This window comes from Mercenaria mercenaria, chromosome 4 (assembly GCF_021730395.1).
Source record: "Mercenaria mercenaria strain notata chromosome 4, MADL_Memer_1, whole genome shotgun sequence".
NCBI classification, from domain to species: domain Eukaryota; kingdom Metazoa; phylum Mollusca; class Bivalvia; order Venerida; family Veneridae; genus Mercenaria; species Mercenaria mercenaria.
In genome coordinates, this window is record NC_069364.1 from 36,403,793 (window position 1) to 36,429,066 (window position 25,274).

The following is a 25,274-nucleotide window of genomic DNA, read 5'->3' on the forward strand; positions in this document are numbered from 1 at the left end:
AGTCCTAACTGTTAATCCCTCAGAAAACGTTTTTCTTTTGTGAATGAAATAAACTGAGTGAATTTCACTTGTGTTGTTTATATTAATCCCTTGTGGCAATCTTCCGAACTAGGTATACTTTAGTAACCTTTATATAAGTGTAACCGTTATATTTATACCGTAGTTTGCAGTTGTTATGCAATAATTTATTGTTGATGGATTACATTTTCTCATTTCGCAATTATTATATCCTACAATGTATTCATTAAATGCAAAGTTACCAGTAATTTAGTTAATTGATTTCATACGCTATCATTCTCTTAACGTCCGACCATGCGAGGAATTACCTCCTCCTTGGCAGAAACGCAGAAATTTCTCTTCCGTTTAAGTGAAAACGCGGAAATTAAACACGCAGAAATTTGTTTCACATTTTTTGGGACCAAAACGCAGAATATTTTACCGCAGAAATAACCCGCTATACGGTAACCTGTGGTATTAAAACATGTGATTATCGTATCGGAGTGCATGTATATCAATTTCATGTACATCTGGGTGTACTACAAATCTTATTCGAATATCTGAACTCAGATGGTATGTAGAATGTAGAACGGGTGTTTTTTTTTTTTTTTTCATCACTTTTTATTCACTGTACATAAAACATATACAGGGTACCTTGTTGCACGAGAAAAAAAAAACGCAATTGCATATTCCAATACCCTAAGTTACCCTTTACTGAAGTGTTTGGTATAATAAAATGACAATATACAGACGATCAGGACTTAAATATTGTTTTATTTTCATTATGCACTAGTTGTTTGAGCCGTATAGATATCGAAACAAGTGTGGCTTGTATGCCATCCGATCGGATAGTTATATGAGAAAAAAAATAACCACTAACTTATGTCATAATGTAAAACGTATATGTTTCGAATTTAATTACTAAGTTTTCACACTTTAATCACTGTTTACGCCCAACTAAATGATAGTGACACTTTCCACTCTTGAATATTTTCACGCCATTATGGAAGGTGTGAAAACTTAGACGATACATTCGTAAAATTGCAACTTAAACAAGTTGAAAACAGGCATTAAAGGCATAACAATACATTCGTAGGAGCGCATTTTTCGTAAAATTGCATTTTCATACAACCGCGACTTTGTTACATAGAAATAAGAAGGAAAGCAGCCGGGACCACAACACCTTTTTGTATTATACCGGTATTTCGTTAAATTGCGATTCGTAGCATCGCGAATGCACTGTATGTTAGAAACAAAAATTCATATTCTAATGTTCATAATATGATCAAACTTCAATTTGAAAAAAAAAGATTATTTTCTAGCCAAATCTGGAGGCATGCTGCTTAAGGTATACAATTATACTGGTTGAAATAAAATGTGTTCCACACTGGACATACCAGTTCCATGAAGGTTTACACCAGTTCGTCAGCACAGTTGAATGATTTATTACATCTGTTGCACTGGCGCATTTTGTCTTTGTGTCTTTTCATATGTCTCTTCAGGTCTGATTTTGTTTGATAGCATATGTAGCACATGAAGCCATAATAATGAAAGAATAATGCAACAACTCACCCTCTTTCTATGCTTACATTTAGAACTCCTATAGGTCTGGTAATTATAGCACTGTCATGGGGGTATCATTACCTTTTTTTAGCCCACCATCATCAGATGGTGGGCTATTCAAATCACTCTGCGTCTGTGGTCCGTCGTCCTTCCGTCCGTCCGTCCGTTAACAATTTCTCGTTATCGCATCTCCTCAGAAACTACCGGGGGGATTTTGACCAAACTTTGTCAGAATGATGTATTGGTACCCTGGTTGTGTCCCCCAGAAAATCAACCTGGTTCAACAATTTTTTTAGTGAGTTATGGCCCTTTGTTTATTTCTATAATTTACATAGATTTATATAGGGAAAAACTTTGAAAATCTTCTTGTCCAAAACCACAGAGCCTATGGCTTTGATATTTGGTATGAAGCATTATCTAGTGGTCCTCTAACAAGATGATTCAAATTATTTCCTTGGGGTCTAATATGGCCCCGTCCCTGGGGACACATGGTTTATATAGACTTATATAGGGAAAAACTTTGAAAATCCTCTTGTTCAAAACCACAGGGCCTAGGGCTTTGATATTTTGCATGTGACATCATCTAGTGGTCTTCTACTAAGATTGTTCAAATTATCCCCCTAGGGTCAAAAATGGCCCCGCCCCGGGGGTCACATGGTTTACATAGACTTATATAGGGAAAAACGTTGAAAATCTTCTTGTCCAAACTACAAAGCCTAGGGCTTTGGCATTTGTAATGTAACATCATCTAAAGGTTCTCTACCAAGTTTGTTCAAATTATCCCCCTAGGGTCAAATATGGCCCGACCCTGGGGGGTTACATGGTTCATATAGACTTATATAGGAAAAAGATTTTAAAATCTTCTTGTCAATAACCTACAACATTCAAATTTGGACCACATGTATGGTTTTGAGTGGCAAGATGAACCTTGACATGAGTTGACCTTGATTTTGACCTAGTGACCTACTTTCACATTTCTGTATCTACAGCCTTCAAATTTGGACCACATGCATAATTTTGTGCACTGAAAAAAACTTTGACCTTGACATTGACCTAGTGACCTACTTTCACATTTTTGAAGGTACAGGCTTCAAATTTGGACCACATGGATAGTTTCGTGTTCCGAAATGAAATTTGACCTTGATTTTGACCTACTGACCTACTTTCACATTTCTAAAGCTACAGCCTTCAAATTTGGACCACATACATAGTTTTGTGTACCAAAACAAACTGACCTTTACATTGACCTAATGACCTACTTTCACATTTTTGAAGGTACAGGCTTCAAATTTGGAACACATGCATAGTTCTGTGTTCCGAAATAAAATTTGACCTTGATTTTGACCTGGTGACCTACTTTCACATTTCTCGAGCTACAGCCTTCAAATTTGGACCACTTGCATAGTTTTGTGTACCGAAATGAACTTTGACCTTTAGATTGACCTAGTGACCTACTTTCACATTTCTGTAGCTACAGGCTTCAAATTTTGACCACATGCATAGGATTGTGTACTGAAACAAACTTTGACCTTGACATTGACCTAGTGACCTACTTTCACATTTTTGAAGGTACAGGCTTTAAATTTGGATCACAAGCATAAATTTGTGTTCTGAAGTGTAATTTGACCTTGATTTTGACCTAGTGACCTACTTTCACATTTCGTCCTTGAAATTTATCTAGTGACCTACTTTCACATTTCTCAAGCTACAGCTTTCGAATTTGGACCACAATGCACAGTGTTGTGTACGGAAATGAAATTTGACCTTGAGCTAGTCAGTAAGTCTTGAAATTTGGAACACTCAAAAATGGCACATTGGTGGGCGCCAAGATCACTTTGTGATCTCTTGTTTCAACTCACTTCCAAAAAGAAGTGGAGCTAGTGTTTACAGGCCTTAATTTTGAGAGAATAACTTGCGAAGGAGTGGATTGATAATTTGTATTTTTAGACTAATTGAATTATTTATGCTAAAGAATTGCTAATCCCGTTATTATGTCTCCCACCACACAGTGGTGTGGGAGACATATTGATTTACTCCTGTTTGTGTGTTGTCTGTCTGTCACAAATCTTGTCCGCCCTTTAAGTCAAACATTTCTCATCCGATCTTCACCAAACTTGAACAAAATGTGTTTGACCATAAGTGCTCGGCCAAGTTCGATAACTAGACAAATCGGCCCAGGCCTTTTGGAATTATGGTCCGTGAATTACCAAAAATCGGCCTTTGTACTCTTGTCCGCGCTCTAAATCGAACATTTCATTTTCTAAATCTAAATTTCTAAATCTTCACCAAACTTGAACAAAATGTATTTGACCATAAGTCCTCGGCCAAGTTTGATAACTAGCCAAATCAACCCAGGCAGTTCGGAATTACGGCCCTTGAACATAATTACCAACAACTATCGGCGCAGCATTGTAGACCGGTTACTCCACTCCACTACCGCCGAACAGCATTGTAGACCGGCGCAGCATTGTAGACCAGTTACCACTACCGACACAGCATTGTAGACTGGTTACTCCCAACATGTGAATACCAATAGGCCACAAACAGTATACAAAGACAGACTTACTATTTAGATGATTAGGCAGTTGTGGGAGACATTGGCTTTTCTCAAAAGCACCTCCAGTTTCAGGGCAATGAGACACTGTATTCAGGAAACTATGTATTGGTAGATTCAGGGCAATGAGACACTGTATTCAGGAAACTATGTATTGGTAGTTTCAGGGCAATGAGACACTGTATTCAGGAAACTATGTATTGGTAATTTCAGGGCAATGAGTCACTGTATTCAGGAAACTGTGTATTGGTAATTTCATGGCAATGAGACACTGTATTCAGGAAACTGTGTATTGGTAGTTTCAGGGCAATGAGACACTGTATTCAGGAAACTATGTATTGGTAATTTCATGGCAATGAGACACTGTATTCAGGAAACTATGTATTGGTAGTTTCAGGGCAATGAGACACTGTATTCAGGAAACTATGTATTGGTAATTTCATGGCAATGAGTCACTGTATTCAGGAAACTATGTATTGGTAGTTTCAGGGCAATGAGTCACTGTATTCAGAAAACTATGTATTGGTAGTTTCAGGGCAATGAGACACTGTATTCAGGAAACTATGTATTGGTAATTTCAGGGCAATGAGACACTGTATTCAGGAAACTATGTATTGGTAATTTCATGGCAATGAGACACTGTATTCAGGAAACTATGTATTGGTAGTTTCAGGGCAATGAGACACTGTATTCAGGAAACTATATATTGGTAGTTTCAGGGCAATGAGACACTGTATTCAGGAAACTATGTATTGGTAGTTTCAGGGCAATGAGACACTGTATTCAGGAAACTATGTATTGGTAGTTTCAGGGCAATGAGACACTGTATTCAGGAAACTATGATGGAGCTGTTTTTGAATGGTCCATGGAGACGCGGAGAGTTGTCAGCAACTTCTCAGCTCACCCAGGTCATTCTATCCTATATCTGGACTTCAGCAATGATTCACACTTGATAACCCATGGAAGAGATGGTCTGGTAAAAATATGGGCAAAGAATGAGACAGGCATGAGGCAGAATGGTAAATTGTCTGAATATGTATTCATATCCCAAATCGTATTTATTTTTAGCTCGACTATTCAAAGAATAGTAGAGCTATTGGACTCACCCATGCGTTGGTGCTGCGTCCGCATCCCAATTTGGTTAAGGTTTTGTATGTAAGCTGGTATCTCAGTAACCACTTGTGGGAATGGATTGAAATTTCACACAATTATTCACTGTGATAAACTGACCTACAGTGCACAGGTTCCATAACTCTATCTTGCTTTTTTACAAAATTATACCCATTTTTCGACTTAGAAATTCTTGGTTAATGTTTTGTATGTAAGCTGGTATCTCAGTAACCACTTATTTGAATGGATAGAAACTTCACACACTTATTCACTGTGATAAACTGACCTACATTTCTCAGGTTCCATAATCTATTTTGCTTCTTTACAAAATTATGCCCCTTTTTTGACTTAGAAATTCTTGGTTAAGGTTTTGTATGTAAGCTGGTATCTCAGTACCCACTAATGGAAATGGATTGAAACTTCCCACACTTGTTCACTGTCATGATCTGACATGCACTGTGCAGGTCCCATAACTCTACTTCACATTTTTTCAAAATTATGCCCCTTTTTCTGACTTAGCAGTTTTTGGTTAAGTTTTTGTATGTAAGCTGGTATCTCAGTATCCACTAATGGGAATGGATTGAAACCTTGCACACTTGTTTACTGTCATGATCTGACATGCACTGTGTAGGTCCCATAACTCTACTTTGCATTTTTCAAAATTGTGCCCATTTTTTGACTTAGCAGCTTTTGGTTAAGTTTTTGTATGTAAGCTGGTATTTCAGTATCTACTAATGGGAAAGGATTGAAACTTCACACACTTGTTCACTGTCATGAGCTGGTAAGCACTGTGAAGGTTCCATAACCCTTTTCCCCATTTTTACAAAATTATGCCCCTTTTTAACCAGGTTTTCAATGAAAACCTGAGTTATTAGATTGGGGTAGATGTCGGTCAGGCGGGCGGGCGGGCGGCGGCGGCGTCAAACTGGTGTTTCCGGTCAATAACTTTTGTTTCGGTAAAGATATTTGAATAAAACTTGGTATGTATGTAGCTTATATCAAGACCAAGGCTGGGATTGATTTTGGGGTTTCTGGGGTCAAGGTCAAGGTCACTGTTACTTAAAATAGAAAAAGGGTTTCCGGTCAATAACTTTTGTTCCGGTAAAGATATTTGAATAAAACTTGGTATGTATGTAGCTTATATCAAGACAAAGGCTGGGATTGATTTTGGGGTTTCTGGGGTCAAGGTCAAGGTCACTGTTACTTAAAATAGAAAAAGGGTTTCCGGTCAATAACTTGACTTAGGAATGAGCTATCATGATGAAACTTGGTGTGTAGAAAACTTATATAAAGTCGTAGCTTGGATTGATTTTGGGGTTTCTTGGATCAAGGTCAAGGTCATTGTTACTAAAATAGGGTTAGGGTTAGGGTTAGCATATCTTCTACATGCATGGAGGGATTTTGATGAAAGTTGGCACAATTGTTCACCATCATGAGACGGAGTGTCATGCGCAAGAACCAGGTCACTAGGTCTAAGGTCAAGGTCACACTTAGAGGTCAAAGGATACAAGAATGAAAACTTTGTTTGGAGCATATCTTCATGCATAGAGGGATTTTGATGTAACGTGGCACAATTATACACCATCATGAGACGAAGTGTCTTGTGCAGTTCCCTTCTTTAGAATTACTTCCCTTTGTTGTTACTATAAATAGCTTATATTGTAACTTTTTCATTACTAGACGTAGGGAAAAGCCAAGACCACTTTTCTGTGGTACAACATAGTTGTTACTTTCTAATTTTAGGTGTATTTTAAGGTATCTCTACCTGGTAAGGAGTTTTTTTGTGGACTTAGAAAAACAAAAGAATTACAATGATTACTAAACAACCACAAAATTAAAATTACATCTGCAAATACAGGTGCTAGAGTAAAGAAATTTGCTGTGACGGGCATATATTGTGACATTCTGGCACTCTTGTTTATTCTTATGAAAAGTGTTGAAAACCTGGTTTCGTGGCATTGCCGCGTTTCTTGTTCGACTTTTGTATTCATTCATTTGACAGGGCTGTTGAATAGTCGAGCGTTGCTGTCCTCCGACAGCTCTTGTTAGCATATAGAGTGAGTATGTCAGTACACCATAAATGTGGTATCTCTTCAATCTTCAGATAAATGCTACCGTATTTGATATACTATTTTACATAACTGTTCACATTTTAGAACCATATTTTGATATATGCAATTTTTAGGGCTTCTGTCCAAATACAGCATCATTTTACTAGCCTGATATATTGTAATCTGTACCATGCTAGCAGATTTACGTAGTAATTATACTCCCACAAACGAAGTTTGGGCTCATACTGTAAAATCATTTAATTTTATGGGCATGAAATTTAGTGGTTTTGGTCAAAACGGCAATTTCGTGGGGATATGAATTTGTGGATTTCAACTTTTGAACATAAAATGAATGGGAATTTTACATATTTGTGGGATTAAATTTCATGGATTGTCTAAACCACGAAATCCACGAAAATGAGTCCCCCACGAATATTGATGATTTAACAGTCTAGGAGTGAGCTTGTCGGCCGGTCCATTGGTTTTCATGGTTTCATGACAATAACTCTTGAAAGGCTTGACAGACTTAAATAAATTATGGTACACAGGTGTAACATCATAAAATACAGGTCAAGTTCGACTTTGCCTACAAACCACCATTTTTACAGGCCTGTAGGGATGTTTTATGTTATGACGCCCTGAACCCCTTGAAATATTTTGAAGAAACCTAGCACAAATGTTCACCACATAGGAACGACGTGCAGAGGGCATGTTTGGATGGCTAGCTTCAAGGTCAAGGTCACACTTAGGGGTCAAAGGTCCTATGACTTTGTTTCGTGTATATTCTGTAACTCTTGAACTGTTTGAAGGATTTTAAAAGAACTTGGCACAAATGTCCGCCACATCGAGATGACATGCAGAGCACATATTTTGGATGGCTGGCTTCAAGGTCAGTGTCACACTTAGGGGTCAAAGGCAGAGCTCCAGATAAGGACCGTATTTTAGTAATTACGAATTTATTAGGGGTCGGATACGAATTTAATTTAAAATGTGGCCTTGTCAATACGAATTTATTTTAAAATGCGGTCGTATCAGTACGACCTGTAAACAGTATTGCGAATTTCAAAGGAAGATTGAGCGGAATTGCACCAAGTTGCGCTAATCAATGCTATCCGGACTGTTGGCAATTTGCATGGTGTCAAAATGAGTGTTGAATACATGAAACACACGCCGATAGCATAATTTAAGCTCCACCTACTTCAGGTACTTGCGAGATTTTCCCGAGAAGTGTGAAAGCGAATCAAATTATCCGATACACTACAGTCGATTGTGTGCAGCCAATTAGCGCTGCGGTTACGTCTTTGACACTTTGTTTAATTGTCAGCATGTTCGAGAGCAAAAAACAATGTTTTATTAAAGAAATTGCTGTAACCGTGCAATGAATTGGAATACTGTACACATTTTTTTGTCATCTATGGTAAAAGAATGACATGTAATGTATTAATTATGTTAAATCTAATTTACTTCCATCAATGAATTGATTTAAATATGTAATTTTAGTTTACACAGTTTACTTTCAATTTTATTCGAGTGAGATACTGTTAATAAAAACATTTTCATCCTGCATTCATACAAAATAGTTATAACCAAAAATCGCCGGGTTAGATTTACAGCATCGGCTTGAATTTTTAAAAACGACACTTTACAGAATTCTGTATGGGAAATGATATAACTAAGAAAATGAATGGTCACATCAATGCTTTTTATCTAGAAACAAGAAAATTACAGCCACCTTTCGAATCACTCAACAGCGTTCAGGTAGAAAAAATCTTCCCCCCTTCTTTCTAAAGTTGATGAGTTCATGGTTGCTGCTAATTGTACCCCCCGACAACAAAGTTGTAAGGGGGGGTATACTGGTTTCAGGTTGTCTGTCTGTCTGTCCGTCTGTCTGTCTGGCCGTCTGTCCGTAGACGCAATCTTGTGCGCACCATCTCTCCTTATCCCCTTGACAGAATTAAATGAAACTTCACACAAGTGATCAGTACCAACAGTAGTTGTGCATGGGGCATGTTAGGCAGTGATTCATTTTGAAATCTGAAGATACGAGTCCATGGGACTCACATATTTTGAAACAATGAGTCCCAGCCAGTGAGTAATGAGTCATACAAGTTGAAAAAGGAACTAAATATGCTTAATATATAATAATATAACGTTACTAATTTTATTAGCTCGACTATTCGAAGAATAAGTAGAGCTATCCTACTCACCACGGCGTCGGCGTCGGCGTCGGCGTCGGCGTCACACCCTGGTTAAGTTTTTCGTACCAGTCCACATTTTGACAAAGTCTTTTGAGATAAAGCTTTGAAACTTTCAACAATTGTTTACCATCACCATGTCCAGTTATAGGCAAGAGTACATAACTCTGTCAAGCATTTTGACTGAATTATGGCCCCTTTTGACTTAGAAATCTTGGTTAAGTTTTTCGTACCAGTTCATATTTTGACAAAGTCTTTTGAGATAAAGCTTTGAAACTTTCAACACTTGTTTACCATCACCATGTCCAGTTATAGGCAAGAGTACATAACTCTGTCAAGCATTTTGACTGAATTATGGCCCCTTTTGACTTAGAAATCTTGGTTAAGTTTTTCGTACCAGTTCATATTTTGACAAAGTCTTTTGAGATAAAGCTTTGAAACTTTCAACACTTGTTTACCATCACCATGTCCAGTTATAGGCAAGAGTACATAACTCTGTCAAGCATTTTGACTGAATTATGGCCCCTTTTGACTTAGAAATCTTGGTTAAGTTTTTCGTACCAGTTCATATTTTGACAAAGTCTTTTGGGATAAAGCTTTGAAACTTTCAACACTTGTTTACCATCACCATGTCCAGTTGTAGGCAAGAGTACATAACTCCATCAAGCATTTTGACTGAATTATGGCCCCTTTTTGACTTAGAAATCTTGGTTAAGTTTTTCGTACCAGTCCACATTTTGACAAAGTCTTTTGAGATAAAGCTTTGAAACTTTCAACACTTGTTTTACCATCACAATATCCAGTTGTAGGCAAGAGTACATAACTCCATCAAGCATTTTGACTGAATTATGGCCACTTTTGACTTAGAAATCTTGGTTAAGTTTTTCGTACCAGTTTATATTTTGTGTAAAGTGTTTGACATATGGCTTTGAAACTTTTATATCTTGTTCAGTATAATAGTCTCTATCAATAGGCAAGAGTACGTAACTTTCTCCTCTTTTTTGGCTGAATTATGGCCCTTTTTGAACTTGGAAACTGGTTCTGTTTTGTATATGTCCATGTTTTGTCAAGACTATTTGACATATGTCTTTTAAACTTTAAACACTTGTTTATCATTATGATTTCCATCTCTAGGCAAGAGTACATAACTCTGACAACTATTTTGACTGAATTATGGCCCTTTTTGGACTTTCAAATTTGTTCAGTTTTTCTTACAAGTCAGCGTTTTGTCAAAACTATTTGAACTGTGGCTTTGAAACTTTTAACACTAGTTTATCAACATGATTTCCATCTGTAGGCAAGAGTACATAACTCTGTCAACTATTTTGACTGAATAATGGCCCCTTTTGGACTTGGAAATTAGTTAAATTTATCATATAAGTCCATGTTTTGCCTAACATATAACTTAACATATTTGCCATCATGGTCACACATTGCCATTTAGTGCAAGACTAATCGAAATCCACAAATACAGGAACATTTTTTGTTTAATCCATTTTTTGTTTAGTCTGAAAATCTATGGAAATATTTTGACCCCATTCTTCAATCAATTCTTCGAATAGTCGAGCGCGCTGTCATCCGACAGCTCTTGTTATTTCCAGTCTTTGTTTAAGTCTATTAATTTAAAGTAAATAAATTCACTGAAAATGTCAGTGATTCTGTTTTCTTATCTTTGTAAACCTTGTGAACCTAATGTGATTAAACTGCAAATTAAAGTTTTTTTAGCTCATCTGATTTTTTGAAAAAAAATGATGAGTTATTGTCATCACTTGAGCGGTTGTCGGCGTCGGCGTCGGCGTTGCCTGGTTAAGTTTTATGTTTAGGTCAGCTTTTCTCCTAAACTATCAAAGCTATTGCTTTGAAACTTGGAATACTTGTTCACCATCATAAGCTGACCCTGTATAGCAAGAAACATAACTCCATCTTGCTTTTTGCAAGATTTATGGCCCATTTTGTACTTAGAAAATATCAGATTTCTTGGTTAAGTTTTATGTTTAGGTCAACTTTTCTCCTAAACTATCAAAGCTTTTGCTTTGAAACTTGGAATACTTGTTCACCATCATAAGCAGACCCTGTACATCAAGAAACATAACTTCATCTTGCTTTTTGCAAGAATTATTGCCCCTTTTGGACTTAGAAAATCAGTTTTCTTGGTTAAGTTTTATGTTTAGGTCAGCTTTTATCCTAAACTATCAAAGCTATTCCTTTAAAACTTGCAACACTTGTTCACCATCATAAGCTGACCCTGTACAGCAAGAAACATAACTCCATCCTGCTTTTTGCAAGATTTATGGCCCCTTTTGGACTTAGAAAATATCAGATTTCTTGGTTAAGTTTTATGTTTAGGTCAACTTTTTCTCTTAAACTATCAAAGCTATTGCTTTAAAACTTGCAACTCTTGTTCACCATCATAAGCTGACCCTGTACAGCAAGCAGCATAACTCCATCCTGCTTTTTGCAATAATTATTGCCCCTTTTGGACTTAGAAAAATCATTTTCTTGGTTGAATATTATGTTTAAGTCAACTTTTCTCATAAACTATCAAAGCTATTGCTTTAAAACTTGCAACAGTTTTTCACCATCATAAGTGGACACTGTACATCAAGAAACATAACTCTATCCTGCTTTTTGCAAGAGTGATGGCCCTTTTTAGACTTAGAAAATCATGGGTAGGACAATATTTCTACTATACAGAAAAAATCAGATGAGCGTCAGCACCCGCAAGGCGGTGCTCTTGTTTACTCTTGCAATGATTGTCCAAACCAAGAAAACCCTTTAAATATGAATACAATTAATTAAAAATATTAATTCCATATCAGCAGTAAATAAATCAAGCTCCCAGTGCTAATGCACTCAAAGTCACAGTCACTTTAAATAACAGGTATGTGAATTAAATACATGTCAATAGCAGTGACATCACTATGACATCACTCGAATACTGTCTTCTTTGATCTGCTGGTGTCTCTTTGATCTGCTGGTGTCGGCTCACATCAAAAGAAACAGTTAAATTGTCAAACATGTTTAACCCAATTTCTAAATTTGATGCCTCAAAAATTTGGGTAAATTTTAAGCTCAGAAAGTGTCAGTGCTTCTAAAGTCTTAATTGGTTTTGAAAAATATGAGTAAAATTAAGTGGAAATTATTGGAGCCAGTCAAGGTAAGATACTTTCTAAAGGTAAAAAAAAGCATGTGTAAGCTAATGTACCTGTAATATAAATCTCTACTGCTTTGTTTATCAACAGTCAGTTTACAAAAGAAGTGTCACCTTCGCACTTCTCGGTAATCTGAAGTAGGCGGAGCTTAAATTATGTCATCGTATATGCACCTGTCAATATTTTGCCCGCCCGGGGGAGCGGCGGGCATACACGGGACTTTAGACAGAAGACCATTCCCGACAGGCGGGAATTTGACAAACATTTGATGTACCAACCAGGCTCTAGGGTGGGATTTAGACAAAAAAGGTTGTCCCTAGGGTGGGGATTTAGACAACAAAATTTTTGAAATGTCAAATTCCCCCGGGTCGGCCCTGGGCGGGGAAAATATTGACAGGTGCAATATTCCAGTCAAGTGTCAACAGGCTGATAGCGGGTAACTGGTGGGGTGTGGATAAAAAAAATCGGGCGACTTGAATTTTGCTTTGATGTTAGATTAGAGCGAAGTGGGGAGCTAAAAAGCGACTATTTCGCTCAAGTCTCTCCCTAGCTCAAGCCCTATTCTTTGCAAATCGAACGGTGATAAGGTAAATTTTGTTTGCGTCCCGTGGCTGCACATATTTTAAATTAACGCGTCTCCCATGAAAAATACGCCTCTTTGACGCAGGACGCACGGCAAAATGAATCACTGGTTAGGTTCTTTTAGAAAAAAAATTTGCAGAGTTATGGGACTTTGTTTTTTTGTTACTATACTATATACATAGACACAGTCTTGTGCGCACCATCTCTCCTCATCCCCTTGACACAATTTAATGAAACTTCACACAAGTGATCAGTACCAACAGTATTTGTGCATGGGGCATGTTAGGTTCTTTTAGAAAAAAAATTTGCAGAGTTATGGGACTTTGTTTTTTTGTTACTATACTATATACATAGACACAATCTTGTGCGCACCATCTCTCCTCATCCCCTTGACACAATTTAATGAAACTTCACACAAGTGATCAGTACCAACAGTAGTTGTGCATGGGGCATGTTAGGTTCTTTTAGAAAAAAAATTTGCAGAGTTATGGGACTTTGTTTTTTTGTTACTATACTATATACATAGACACAATCTTGTGCGCACCATCTCTCCTCATCCCCTTGACACAATTTAATGAAACTTCACACAAGTGATCAGCAACAGCAGTAGTTGTGCATGGGGCATGTTAGGTTCTTTCAGCGACAAAAGTTGCAGAGTTATGGGACTTCGTTTCTTGTTAACATACTATGTACATACAGTCTGCATATGCAATCTTGTGCGTGCCTAATCTACCAAACCCTTGCACACAATTTAATGAAAATTCACACAAGTGATCAGTACTAACCCTAGTTGTGCATGGTGCATGTTACATTCTTTTAGATAGATATTCTGCATAGTTATTGGACTTGTTAGCCCACCATCATCAGATGGTGGGCTATTCAAATCACTCTGCGTCCGTGGTCCGTCGTCCTTCCGTCCGTCCGTCCGTCATTCCGTCCGTCCTTCCGTTAACAATTTCTCGTTATCGCATCTCCTCAGAAACTACCAGGGGGATTTTGACCAAACTTTGTCAGAATGATGTATTGGTACCCTAGTTGTGTCCCCCCCTAGTTGTGTCCCCCTGAAAATCAGACTGGTTCAACAAATTTTTAGTAAGTTATGGCCCTTTGTTTATTTCTATAATTTACATAGATTTATATAGGGAAAAACTTTGAAAATCTTCTTGCCCCAAACCACAGCGCGTAGGGCTTTGATATTTGGTATGAAGCATCATCTAGTGGTCTTCTACCAATATGATTCAAATTATTTCCCTGGGGTGTAATATGGCCCCGCCCCAGGGGTCACTTGGTTTATATAGACTTATATAGGGAAAAACTTTGAAAAACCTCTTGTCCAAAACCACAGGGCCTAGGGCTTTGATATTTTGTATGTGACATCATCTAGTGGTCTTCAACTAAGATTGTTCAAATTATCCCCCTAGGGTCAAATATGGCCCCGCCCTGGGGGTCACATGGTTTACATAGACTTATATAGGGAAAAACTTTGAAAATCTTCTTGTCCAAACCACAAAGCCTAGGGCTTTGATATTTGTAATGTAGCATCGTCTAGTGGTTCTCTACCAAGTTTGTTAAAATTATCCCCCTAGGGTCAAATATGGCCCCGCCCTGGGGGTCACATGGTTCATATAGACTTATATAGGGAAAAGCTTATAAAAACTTCTTGTCAATAACCTACAACATTCAGATTTGGACCACATGTATGGTTTTGAGTGGCAAGATGAACCTTGACATGAGTTGACCTTGATTTTGACCTAGTGACCTACTTTCACATTTCTGTAGCTACAACCTTCAAATTTGGACCACATGCATAGTTTTGTGCACTGAAATAAACTTTGACCATGACATTGACCTAGTGACCTACTTTCACATTTTTGAAGGTACATGCTTCAAATTTGGACCACATGCATAATTTCGTGTTCCGAAATGAAATTTGACCTTGATTTTGACTTTCACATTTCTCAAGCTACAGCCTTCAAATTTGGACCACCTGCATGGTAATTGTACCGAAACAAACTTTGACCTTTACATCGACCTAGTGACCTACTTTCATATTTTTGAAGGTACAGGCTTCAAATTTGGACCACATGCATAGTTCTGTATTCCGAAATAAAATTTGACCTTGATTTTGACCTAGTGACCTACTTTCACATTTCTCAAGCTACAGCCTTCAAATTTGGACCACATGCATGGTTTTGTGTACCGAAACAAACTTTGACCTTTACATTTACCTAGTGACCTACTTTCACATTTTTGAAGGTACAGGCTTCAAATTTGGACCACATGCATAGTTTTGTATTCCGAAATAAAATTTGACCTTGATTTTGACCTAGTGACCTACTTTCACATTTCTGAAGCTACAGCCTTCAAATTTGGACCACTTGCATAGTTTTGTGTACCGAAATGAACTTTGACCTTAAGATTGACCTAGTGACCTACTTTCAGATTTCTGTAGCTTTAGGCTTCAAATTTAGACCACATGAATAGGATTGTGTACCGAAACAAACTTTGACCTTGATATTGACCTAGTGACCTACGTTCACATTTTTGAAGGAACAGGCTTCAAATTTGGACCACGTGCATAGATTTGTGTTGTGAAGTGAAATTTGACCTTTATTTTGACCTAGTGACCTACTTTCTCATTTCTCAACCTACAGCCTTCAAATTTGGACCACTTGCATAGTTTTGTGTACCAAAATAAACTTTGACCTTAAGATTGACCCAGTGACCTACTTTCAAATTTCTCAAACTACAGTCTTCAAAATTGATGCACATGCATAGTTTTGTGTACAAAGAACTTTATCCTTGAAATTGATCTAGTGACCTACTTTCACATTTCTCAAGTTACAGCTTTCGAATTTAGACCACATGCACAGTGTTGTGTACGGAAATGAAATTTGACCTTGAGCTAGTCGGTAAGTCTTGAAATTTGGAACACACAAAAATGACACATTGGTGGGCGCCAAGATCACTCTGTGATCTCTTGTTTTTTGTTACTATATTGTATACATACAGTCTATATACATACAGTCCACATAATTATGCAATCTTGTGTGCATCAAATTGCAATGTGCTGTTGTCAGTGCATGCGGGGGTACATTCATCACCTTTAGTGATAGCTCTAGTTTTTGTCTGTTATCTGGAACTACCATTACTAATTTCACAAAATATATGGTAGTACCGTTACTAATTAGAAAAAATATCAAGTAGTACCGTTACTATTTTCACAGAACATCAGGTAGTACAGTTACTATTTGCACAAAACCTTATCTGGAGCTCTGGTCAAAGGTCATATGACTTTGTTTTGTGTCCGCTCTGTAACTCTTGAACTGCTTGAAGGATTTTAAAGAAACTTTGCACAAACATTCACCACATCAAGACGGCAAGCAGAGCACATGTTTCTGATGGCTCACTTCAAGATCAAGATCACACTTAGGGATCAAAGGTCATACCTTTGGGCATATATTGAGGTACTCTTGTTATCTTTCCGTCCGTCCTTCCATCCGTCCGTCTTTCCGTCCGTCCGTCCGTCCATCCGTCCGGAGCCATATCTAGGAAATGGTTGGGAATATTTATTTAAAACTTCATATACATGTTCACCACTATGAGTTCTTGCGGCCCGTCAAGTTTCAGTCAGATTGCCCAAGTAACACCAGAGTTATGGCCCTTAGAACTTTCTAGTGTTAACTATATAGGGTACTATAAATATGGCAATTTCTGCATCATAACTTTTGATATATTTGACCTAGAACTATGAAACTTAAACAGAATTTAGATCACCATAATGTGGTTGTGTACACACAATTTTATTCAGATTTATTTGTAAATTAAGAGTTATTGCCCTTTAATTGTATAAAAATCCACATATTTGTACATAACAAACTTACCATTTTGGTAAAATTTCATTAAATTTCTTTCATTCTTTTCCATGAACATTTATTGTAAACATGTGAAGTTGTGTACCCACACCTGGTCACCCCCTTACCTTGATCACACACCTCCCCCCTATCCCCCGACCCCCCCCCCCCCCCCCACCAAAAGAAAACAAAAAAAAATCATTCCTTATTTTAGATATTTTTCAAACAAACTTCATATACATGTTCACCACTGTGAGGTTATGGGGCCCATCAAGTTTCAGACAGATTGCCCAAGTAACACCAGAGTTATGGCCCTTAGAAGTTTCTAGTGTTAACTATATAGGGTACTATAGATCTATAGATATGGCAATTTCTGCATCATAACTTTTGATATATTTGACCTAGAACTATGAAACTTTAACAGAATTTAGAGCACTATAATGTGGTTGTGCACAGACAATTTTGTATGGATTTCTTTTGTAACTTTAGAGTTATTGCCCTTTAATTGTCTAAAAATCCACATATTTGTACATAACAAACTTACCATTTGGCAGAATTTCATTAAATTTCTTTCTTTCTTTTCTGTGAACATTTATTATAAACATGTGAAGTTGTGCACCCACTCCTGGTCACCCACTTGCCTTGGTCACACCCCCCCCCCCCCCCCCCCCCCCCCCCCCCCCCCCCCCCCCAAAAATTTTTTTTGTTTTTAGCTCGACTATTCGAAGAATAGTCTAGCTATTCTACTCACCCTGGCGTCGGTGTCACACCTTGGTTAAGTTTTTGCATGCAAGTACATACAGCCATCAATTAAAGGCATATAGCTTTGAAACTTATTTTTTCTTTTTCTAGGTCAATTACCAACCTCTCTGGGTCAAGTCCCATAACTCTGACATGTATTTTGAGCAAATTATGCCCCCTTTTGGACTTAGAAAATTTTGGTTACAGTTTTACATGCAAGTTACTATCTCCAAAACAAATGCAGATATTGATTTGAAACTTCACATGTGTCTTCTGGGTTATAAAACTAGTTGATAGGAGCAAGTCCCATAACTCTGACTTTCATTTTGGCCAAATTATGCCCCCTTTTGGACTTAGAAAATTCTGGTTAAAGTTTTGCGTGCAAGTACATACAGCTATTTCTAAAAGGCATATAGATTTGAAACTTATGTTTTCTTTTTCTAGATCAATTACCAACCTCACTGGGTCAAGACCCATAACTCTGATATGTATTTTGAGCAAATTATGCCCCCTTTTGGACTTAGAAAATTTTGGTTAAAGTTTTACATGCAAGTTATTATCTCCAAAACTAATGCAGATATTGATTTGAAACTTCACATGTGTCTTCGGGGTTATAAAACTAGTTGATAGTTGCAAGTCCCATAACTCTGACCTTTATTTTGGCCAAATTATGCCCCCTTTTGGACTTAGAAAATTCTGGTTAAAGTTTTGCGTGCAAGTACATACAGCTATTACTAAAAGGCATATAGATTTGAAACTTATTTTTTTCTTTTTCTAGATCAATTACTACCCTCACTGGATCAAGTTCCATAACTCTGGCATGTATTTTGGGCAAATTATGTCCCCTTTTGGACTTTGAAAATTCTGGTTAAAGTATTACATGCGAGTTTCTATCTCCAAAACTAATGCAGATATTGAATTGAAACTTCACATATGCCTTAGGGGTTATAAAACTAGTTGATAGCAGCAAGTCCCATAACTGATATGCATTTTGGTCAAATTATTCCCCCTTTTGAACTTAAAACTCTTTTGATATTTAACCTTTTTATACGCCCGTTTGAAAAACGGGACGTATTATGGGAACGCCCCTGGCGGGCGGATGGGCGGGTGGGCGGGCGGGCGGGTGGTCGGGCGGTGTCCACAGACCTTGTCCGGAGCATATCTTCTACATGCATGGAGGGATTTTGATGAAGATTGGCACAGTTGTTCACCATCATGAGACGGAGTGTCATGCGCAAGAACCAGGTCCCTAGGTCTAAGGTCAAGGTCACACTCAGAGGTCAAAGGTCAAATTCAAGTATGACTTTGTCCGGAGCATATCTTCTTCATGTATAGAGGGATTTTGATGAAAGTTGGCGCAATTGTTTATCATCATGAGACGGAGTGTCATGCGCAAGAACCAGGTCCCTAGGTCTAAGGTCAAGGTCACACTTAGAGGTCAAAGGATACAAGAATGAAAACTTTGTCCGGAGCATATCTTCTTCATGCATAGAGGGATTTTGATGAAAGTTGGCACAATTGTTCATCATCATGAGACGGAGTGTCGTGCGCAAGAACCAGGTCCCTAGGTCTAAGGTCAAGGTCACACTTAGAGGTCAAAGGATACAAGAATGAAAACTTTGTCCAGAGCATTTCTTCTTCATGCATGGAGGGATTTTGATATAACTTGGCACAAATGTTCACCACCACAAGACGGAGTGTCATGCGCAAGAACCAGGTCCCTAGGTCTAAGGTCAAGGTCACACTTAGAGTCCAAAGGTCGGATACAAGAATGACTGTCCGAAGCATTTCTTCTTCATGCATAGAGGGATTTTGATGTAACTTGGCACAATTATACACCATCATGAGATGAAGTGTTTTGCGCAGTTCCCTTCTTTAGAATAACTTCCCTTTGTTGTTACTATAAATAGCTTATATTGTAACTTTTTCATTACTAAACTAGTCGTAGGGAAAAATCGAGACCACTTTTCTGTAGTACAACATGCATGCTACATCCAATTATGAGGTGTATTTTGACCAATCTCTACCTGGTAAAGATTTTTGTGTGGACTTACAATTTTTTTTTTATTTTTTTTTTTTTTTTTTTAAGATTACCTTCCCTGAGTTGTTACTATAAATAACTTATATAGTAACTTTTTTATAATTGACCGCAGGGAAAAAACAAGACCACTTTTCTGTGGTACAACATAGATGTTACTTTCAAATTTTAGGTGTATTTTAAGGTATCTCTACCTGGTAAGAGTTTTTTTGTGGACTTAGAAAAACAAAAGACTTAAAATGATTACTAAACAACCACAAAATTAAAATTCCATTTGGAAATACAGGTGCTAGAGTAAAGAAATTTGCTGTGACGGGCGTATATTGTGACATTCTGGCACTCTTGTTAGGTAATATTTTCCTGCCTCTGGGACAATATTTCGAATAGTCGAGCTTGGCTGTCTTACGGACAGCTCTTGTTTCATTTTTTATTTTAGATTTTTTTCAAACCTTCCAAGTTGTACCATTCCCCCACCTCACTTCTCCACCCAGTCATGCCCACCACTGATCATGTATCGTCCTCCCCCCCTCCCCTCTAACTTCCCCCTTTTTTTTTTTTTTTTTTTTTTTCATTTTTAATTTTCCATCAATATTTATAATCAACATGTGAAATTTTGTTTCCTCTCCCGTTCCCCTGCACCCCCACCCCCTAAAAAAATAAATATATACATATATCTATCCATATATATATATATATATATATATATATATATATATATATATATATATATATATATATATTTCCATTCCTTTTTTTTTTTTTTTAAATTTTTAAATGTTCAAACCTTCAACATTACATGTTAAGTTGTGACTGCACAAACCTTGCCCTCAGCCATGTTCAAGATATCTTACCTGTGTTCTCTCAAGGACATCTGTCCTTTTAAGTTCAAATGTACATGTTAAACTGCAACACCTGGTGCCAAACCACTAAAAGACAACATTTCGTTCCAGTTAAACTTCAAGCTCACATTTCAATTAACTGCATTTAATTTTAAAAGCTAAGCTTATTACAGTAAGCATATCCCATTCAAAATAAATTCTTTAGTCAGGATCAAAGTATCATACAGTTATTATGTACTCTTTAATTAAACATTTTTACTCACTCTATGTCGTGAGTAAATCAATTATTCACTAATTTCATGTTCCTAACTACAAAAACAACAAACAAAAATATAGGATACAGGTCTTAGTATTTGACAGCATTCCAATGTACAAAAAATACGAATATATTTGTCTTGCAAATGTCAGACGGTACGATGTTGTGCGATATGTTGACGATCGACCAGTAGAAGTGGGGTAAATGTGGTTATCTTTATCTTTGTACACCACTCAGCCTGAAAACATACTATCAAAATTTAATGAACTAATAATAAAAGAGAGTTAAGAGGAACAACACATCAAACACCGGGTGTAGTTAACAAATTTAATAAAATCTACCGGTTTCGGTCATATAAATGACCTTCATCAGGATAAAATATAAAGAAATTTCTACACTGAAGTATATAAAATGTGGACGACTTTGATGACAAATTGTTACTATAAATAGATTGGTTCTGGCAACTGTCCAAAAATTGTTGGCATCGGTCCAAATGTAAAAGGAGTCTGTTTTTAGAGTTTTTGTACAAGAAGAAATAATTTTAACTTAATTAAATATTCCGTAAACTCTGTTGACACTAATTAATTGTTCATTCTCATTACTGAACATTCCGTACTCGTCCTGGCATAAGGTATCCGTGCTGGAACAGGGTGTTGGTTGGATTGGCGACAAGGGCGATGGTATATTGAATGTAAGTGTTCCGATTGGTGGTTCTTCCTTGGACTTCCTGCTACGTTTAAGTTTCATCTTGGGTGTCATCTTGACATACGGCATTCCAGTTTTTCCCAGCATGATCCTAAATTTAGGTGTCTTCATTAGAGTTTTGTGAGTAGGGTTTTGTAATCTGGGAAAGGTTACCACTTTGTCCTGTTTCATCACTGTGACTTTCACAAATTCTTTTTCCTCAAAACCATGTATCCTGGTGGAATGGTGCTTAAGGGTGTCCCTCCTGACATATAATTTCTCACACCATGAGCATTTGTATTTTATGTTGTGGTCTTCATGGGTTTTTTTGTGTTTGTATTTTTGATGTTTAGTTGTGCATTCTTTTCCACAGATTTCACATAGGTATACGTATTCTGGCTTGTCATTGTTTTTCCTTTCTAAATCTTCTAATTTTGTAGCGAAATATATTGGATCTGTCATTGTTGCAAATTAAGACCTTCTGGTGATTTAGTCCTAAGCTTTTTTATCCAAACTTCCTCGGTTCTTAATCGTTTATTGACATCACGTCCTGTTTGTTGGATGATTATGACGTCGATTGCGTTAGCGTTATGACCCGCGCTATTAAAGTGGCGGGAAACCGGTTTTACGTCGTTCTGCATTCTAATATCGGCGAGATGTCCATAGAATCTTTCCCTCAGTGTATTGCCTGTTTGGCCAACGTACTGTAACTTACATAGCTTACATGTAATTAAGTAGATCACGCTGACCGTTGTGCATGTATGATGTCCATTAATATTGAACGTTTCTTGAGTTACTGTACTTGTGAAATCAGTAGAGTTAGACATGTGCTTGCAAATTATACAATTTCTGCCACATGTATAGCTGCCCCGTTTAAGTTTATTATGTATTAAGTCGGACCTAACCAACATATCTCTTACGTTTTTGGATCTTTGGTGTACGGATAAAATTTTTGTATTATTGATGAAGGTTGTAGAAATATTTGCCCTAAGGATCGGTAAATGTACGTTGAGGACACGTTGTGCTGGTGGGATAAATGGGCTGTATGTGGTAATGAAAGGTATCACATTCCCTTTATCTCTTATCTTATTCTGTTTAGACAGTAAAGTATATCGGTCTAATTGGCCGGCTTTATTTATAGCTCGTTGTACAAGACTGGCAGGATATCCACGTGCTGTTAAGTTCTGGAACAAATATTCAGTACAAGTTTTGAATGACTGGTTATCACTACAAATGCGACGTATACGTACCGCCTGGCTGTAGGGAATGCTTCTTTTCTGGTGTTCCGGATGAAAACTTGTGTAGTGTAAGTACATATGAGCATCCGTCGTTTTGTGTATAGGCTTGTGTGAAGTAGGCCCGTACTGTCTTTCGTAATGTGTGTGTCTAAGAAGTTTGCAGAAACTGAGTCGATCTCATGTGTAAACTTAATTGAGTCGTGAAAGTTGTTAAGGCAGGCCATGAAGGAATACAATTCCTGTCTGCTGTGAGGCCATATCATAAAGATATCATCAATAAATCTCCACCAGACTAAAGGTTTCAACATTTGAGTAAGTATAAATCTTGACTCCAGATATCCCATGAAAATAATGGCGTAACTGGGTGCACATTTCGTTCCCATAGTTGTGCCCGAGATCTGTTCGTAGAATCTTCCATTGAACTTAAAGCATGTCTTCCGTAAAACAAACAACATTAGTCTTAGAATGATCCATGTTTTAGGTTCCTGAGTTGGACGTCTATTCAGTGCTTCTTTGAGAGCTATTATTCCATCTTGGTGAGGGATAGATGTATAGAGCGCTGAAACATCGATTGTGACTAAGTGAGAGTCTTTAGGGACGTTGCTCAGTTTATGAATTTTGAGAAGGAAGTCATTTGTATCCTTAATGTATGACTTAACAGACTGTGCTAAGGGTTTGATATGATAATCAATGAATTGAGATAGTCTTTCCGTCGGACTGTCGCATGCCGAGACTATGGGCCTGCCTGGGTTATTAGCTTTGTGTATTTTTGGGAGCATATAGAACACTGGGGTTCTGCAGTTCTTCGGTTTTAAGAAATTAATCGATTCTGTAGGTAATAATTTATGTTTTTTTAGGTAGTCTAGAAATGAGTTTATTTCAGATGATATTTTCGGTGTTCGGTCGGCCGAGATTGCTTGGTAGAATTTCGGATCATTTAGTTGTCTAAGACCTTCTTGTATATACGAAGTTTTGTCTAGAATAACAACAGCGCCACCTTTATCCGCCGGTTTAATTATTATATCAGGATTATTGCGTAGTGACAAAATAGCTTTGCGTTCTTCATCCGTAATATTAGATTTGAAAGTATGTTTATTCTTTTCGTTTAAAAGCTTCAAGTTAGTACTCGCAATAAAAGTTTCAAGTTCTATAGACTTGCCTGCTGGGGGAGTCCAACCCGATGATTGCTTGAATGGGTGAATTGGGTCTTTTGAATTATTATCATTCTGGAAAAATTGTGATAATCTCAGTCTGCAATTAAATAGAAGTACGTCCCTCTCATACTGGATTTTGTCATGATATAGCGGTGTCAGGCAGAAAGATAGACCTTTACAATAATATTGAAGTTTGACTTTTTGTTAATTCTAGTTTTGATAGATTAACAACCCATTTGTTCTTATTGTGGAGTAGTTTATTATTCTCAAAATCGATTCTAGGTCTAAATCTACGTCTGGTCATTGTCTGAAGTTCGGTGGTTGTTGATTGTTTGGTAAGGTGTTGGCTGTCTCCTTTCGTTTGTTACGCAATTCTTCTTGTACGTTTAATGAAATCTTGGAAACTATTTCTGTAATCAATCCCACTTGGTCAGTAGAGGTTTTCTTTTTTAAATCCTCGTTGATTGTATCGATTTCTTGTTGTAGTTGTGTCGATCTGTTGCTCCAATATTGAAATAAGATCTCACAGAGTTTATTACCGAATTCTATATGGGCTTCTTCCCACTTAATTTGCAAAGAAGAGTTAATGACTGGAACTTGCGGAGTGAGGTTCACGGGTAGGGATTTCGGAGTAGATTTAGTGTTGATACACCTCTGTAAATAATCAATGTGATGTTGTGTGCGAGTTTTTTGTATGTATACTGAAATTTTTTAAAACTTTAAACCTGGAAATGTTCGATTCGTCAATTCTGCGCGATGATGGTTCTTCTGCGATTTTTCGTTTCTTCGTTATTGGTATAGTCTGGCCGGAAATAACTGTTGTTATGGAAGCAGACGGTGTAGCGTTCGGTGTATCTGCGTCAAAATCGTCCGGTTGACTCAGTGAGAATGACATCGGTTGTAATTTACTGCGGTTTCCCTCTCCAAGGGCTCAGGTGTTGCTTGCTTCGGCGGATCCAGTTGCTGGATGCACGGCAGAAAGTGGAAACTATCACACTGCCCACACCGATTATATTAACTGGTTGGTCGCCCGGTGGAGACGGATCCCAAAGGGATACGAGTTCCTCAACAAAGTAATGAACTAATAATAAAAGAGAGTTAAGAGGAACAACACATCAAACACCGGGTGTAGTTAACAAATTTAATAAAATCTACCGGTTTCGGTCATATAATGACCTTCATCAGGATAAAATATAAAGAATTAAGGCAAAAATTTAAGGCAAACATACAATCAGATGTACATGAAAATCTAAACTGTAAAAATGT

The 25,274-nt window shown here is 37.4% G+C and overlaps 1 protein-coding gene across 9 annotated transcripts in view; it reads left to right on the forward strand.

Annotated features, from left to right (window-relative positions):
• Positions 1-25,274, forward strand: part of LOC123551449 (guanine nucleotide-binding protein subunit beta-like protein 1) — a 182,105-nt gene that overhangs the window by 27,907 nt on the left and 128,924 nt on the right. For 4 of the 9 annotated variants that reach the window (XR_006686410.2, XM_045340396.2, XM_045340394.2 and 1 more), the window contains exon 3: positions 4,920-5,133. The exons of 3 other annotated variants lie outside the window; for them this stretch is intronic. Coding sequence is in view for 3 of the 6 variants with exons in the window: in XM_045340396.2 (XP_045196331.1) it covers positions 4,920-5,133 (214 nt within the window). In the remaining 3 variants the exon portion in view is untranslated. Of the gene's footprint in view, positions 1-4,919; positions 5,134-25,274 lie in introns of those variants that run through there. 2 more of the 9 variants (XM_053540925.1, XM_045340393.2) reach the window with 2 other exon arrangements.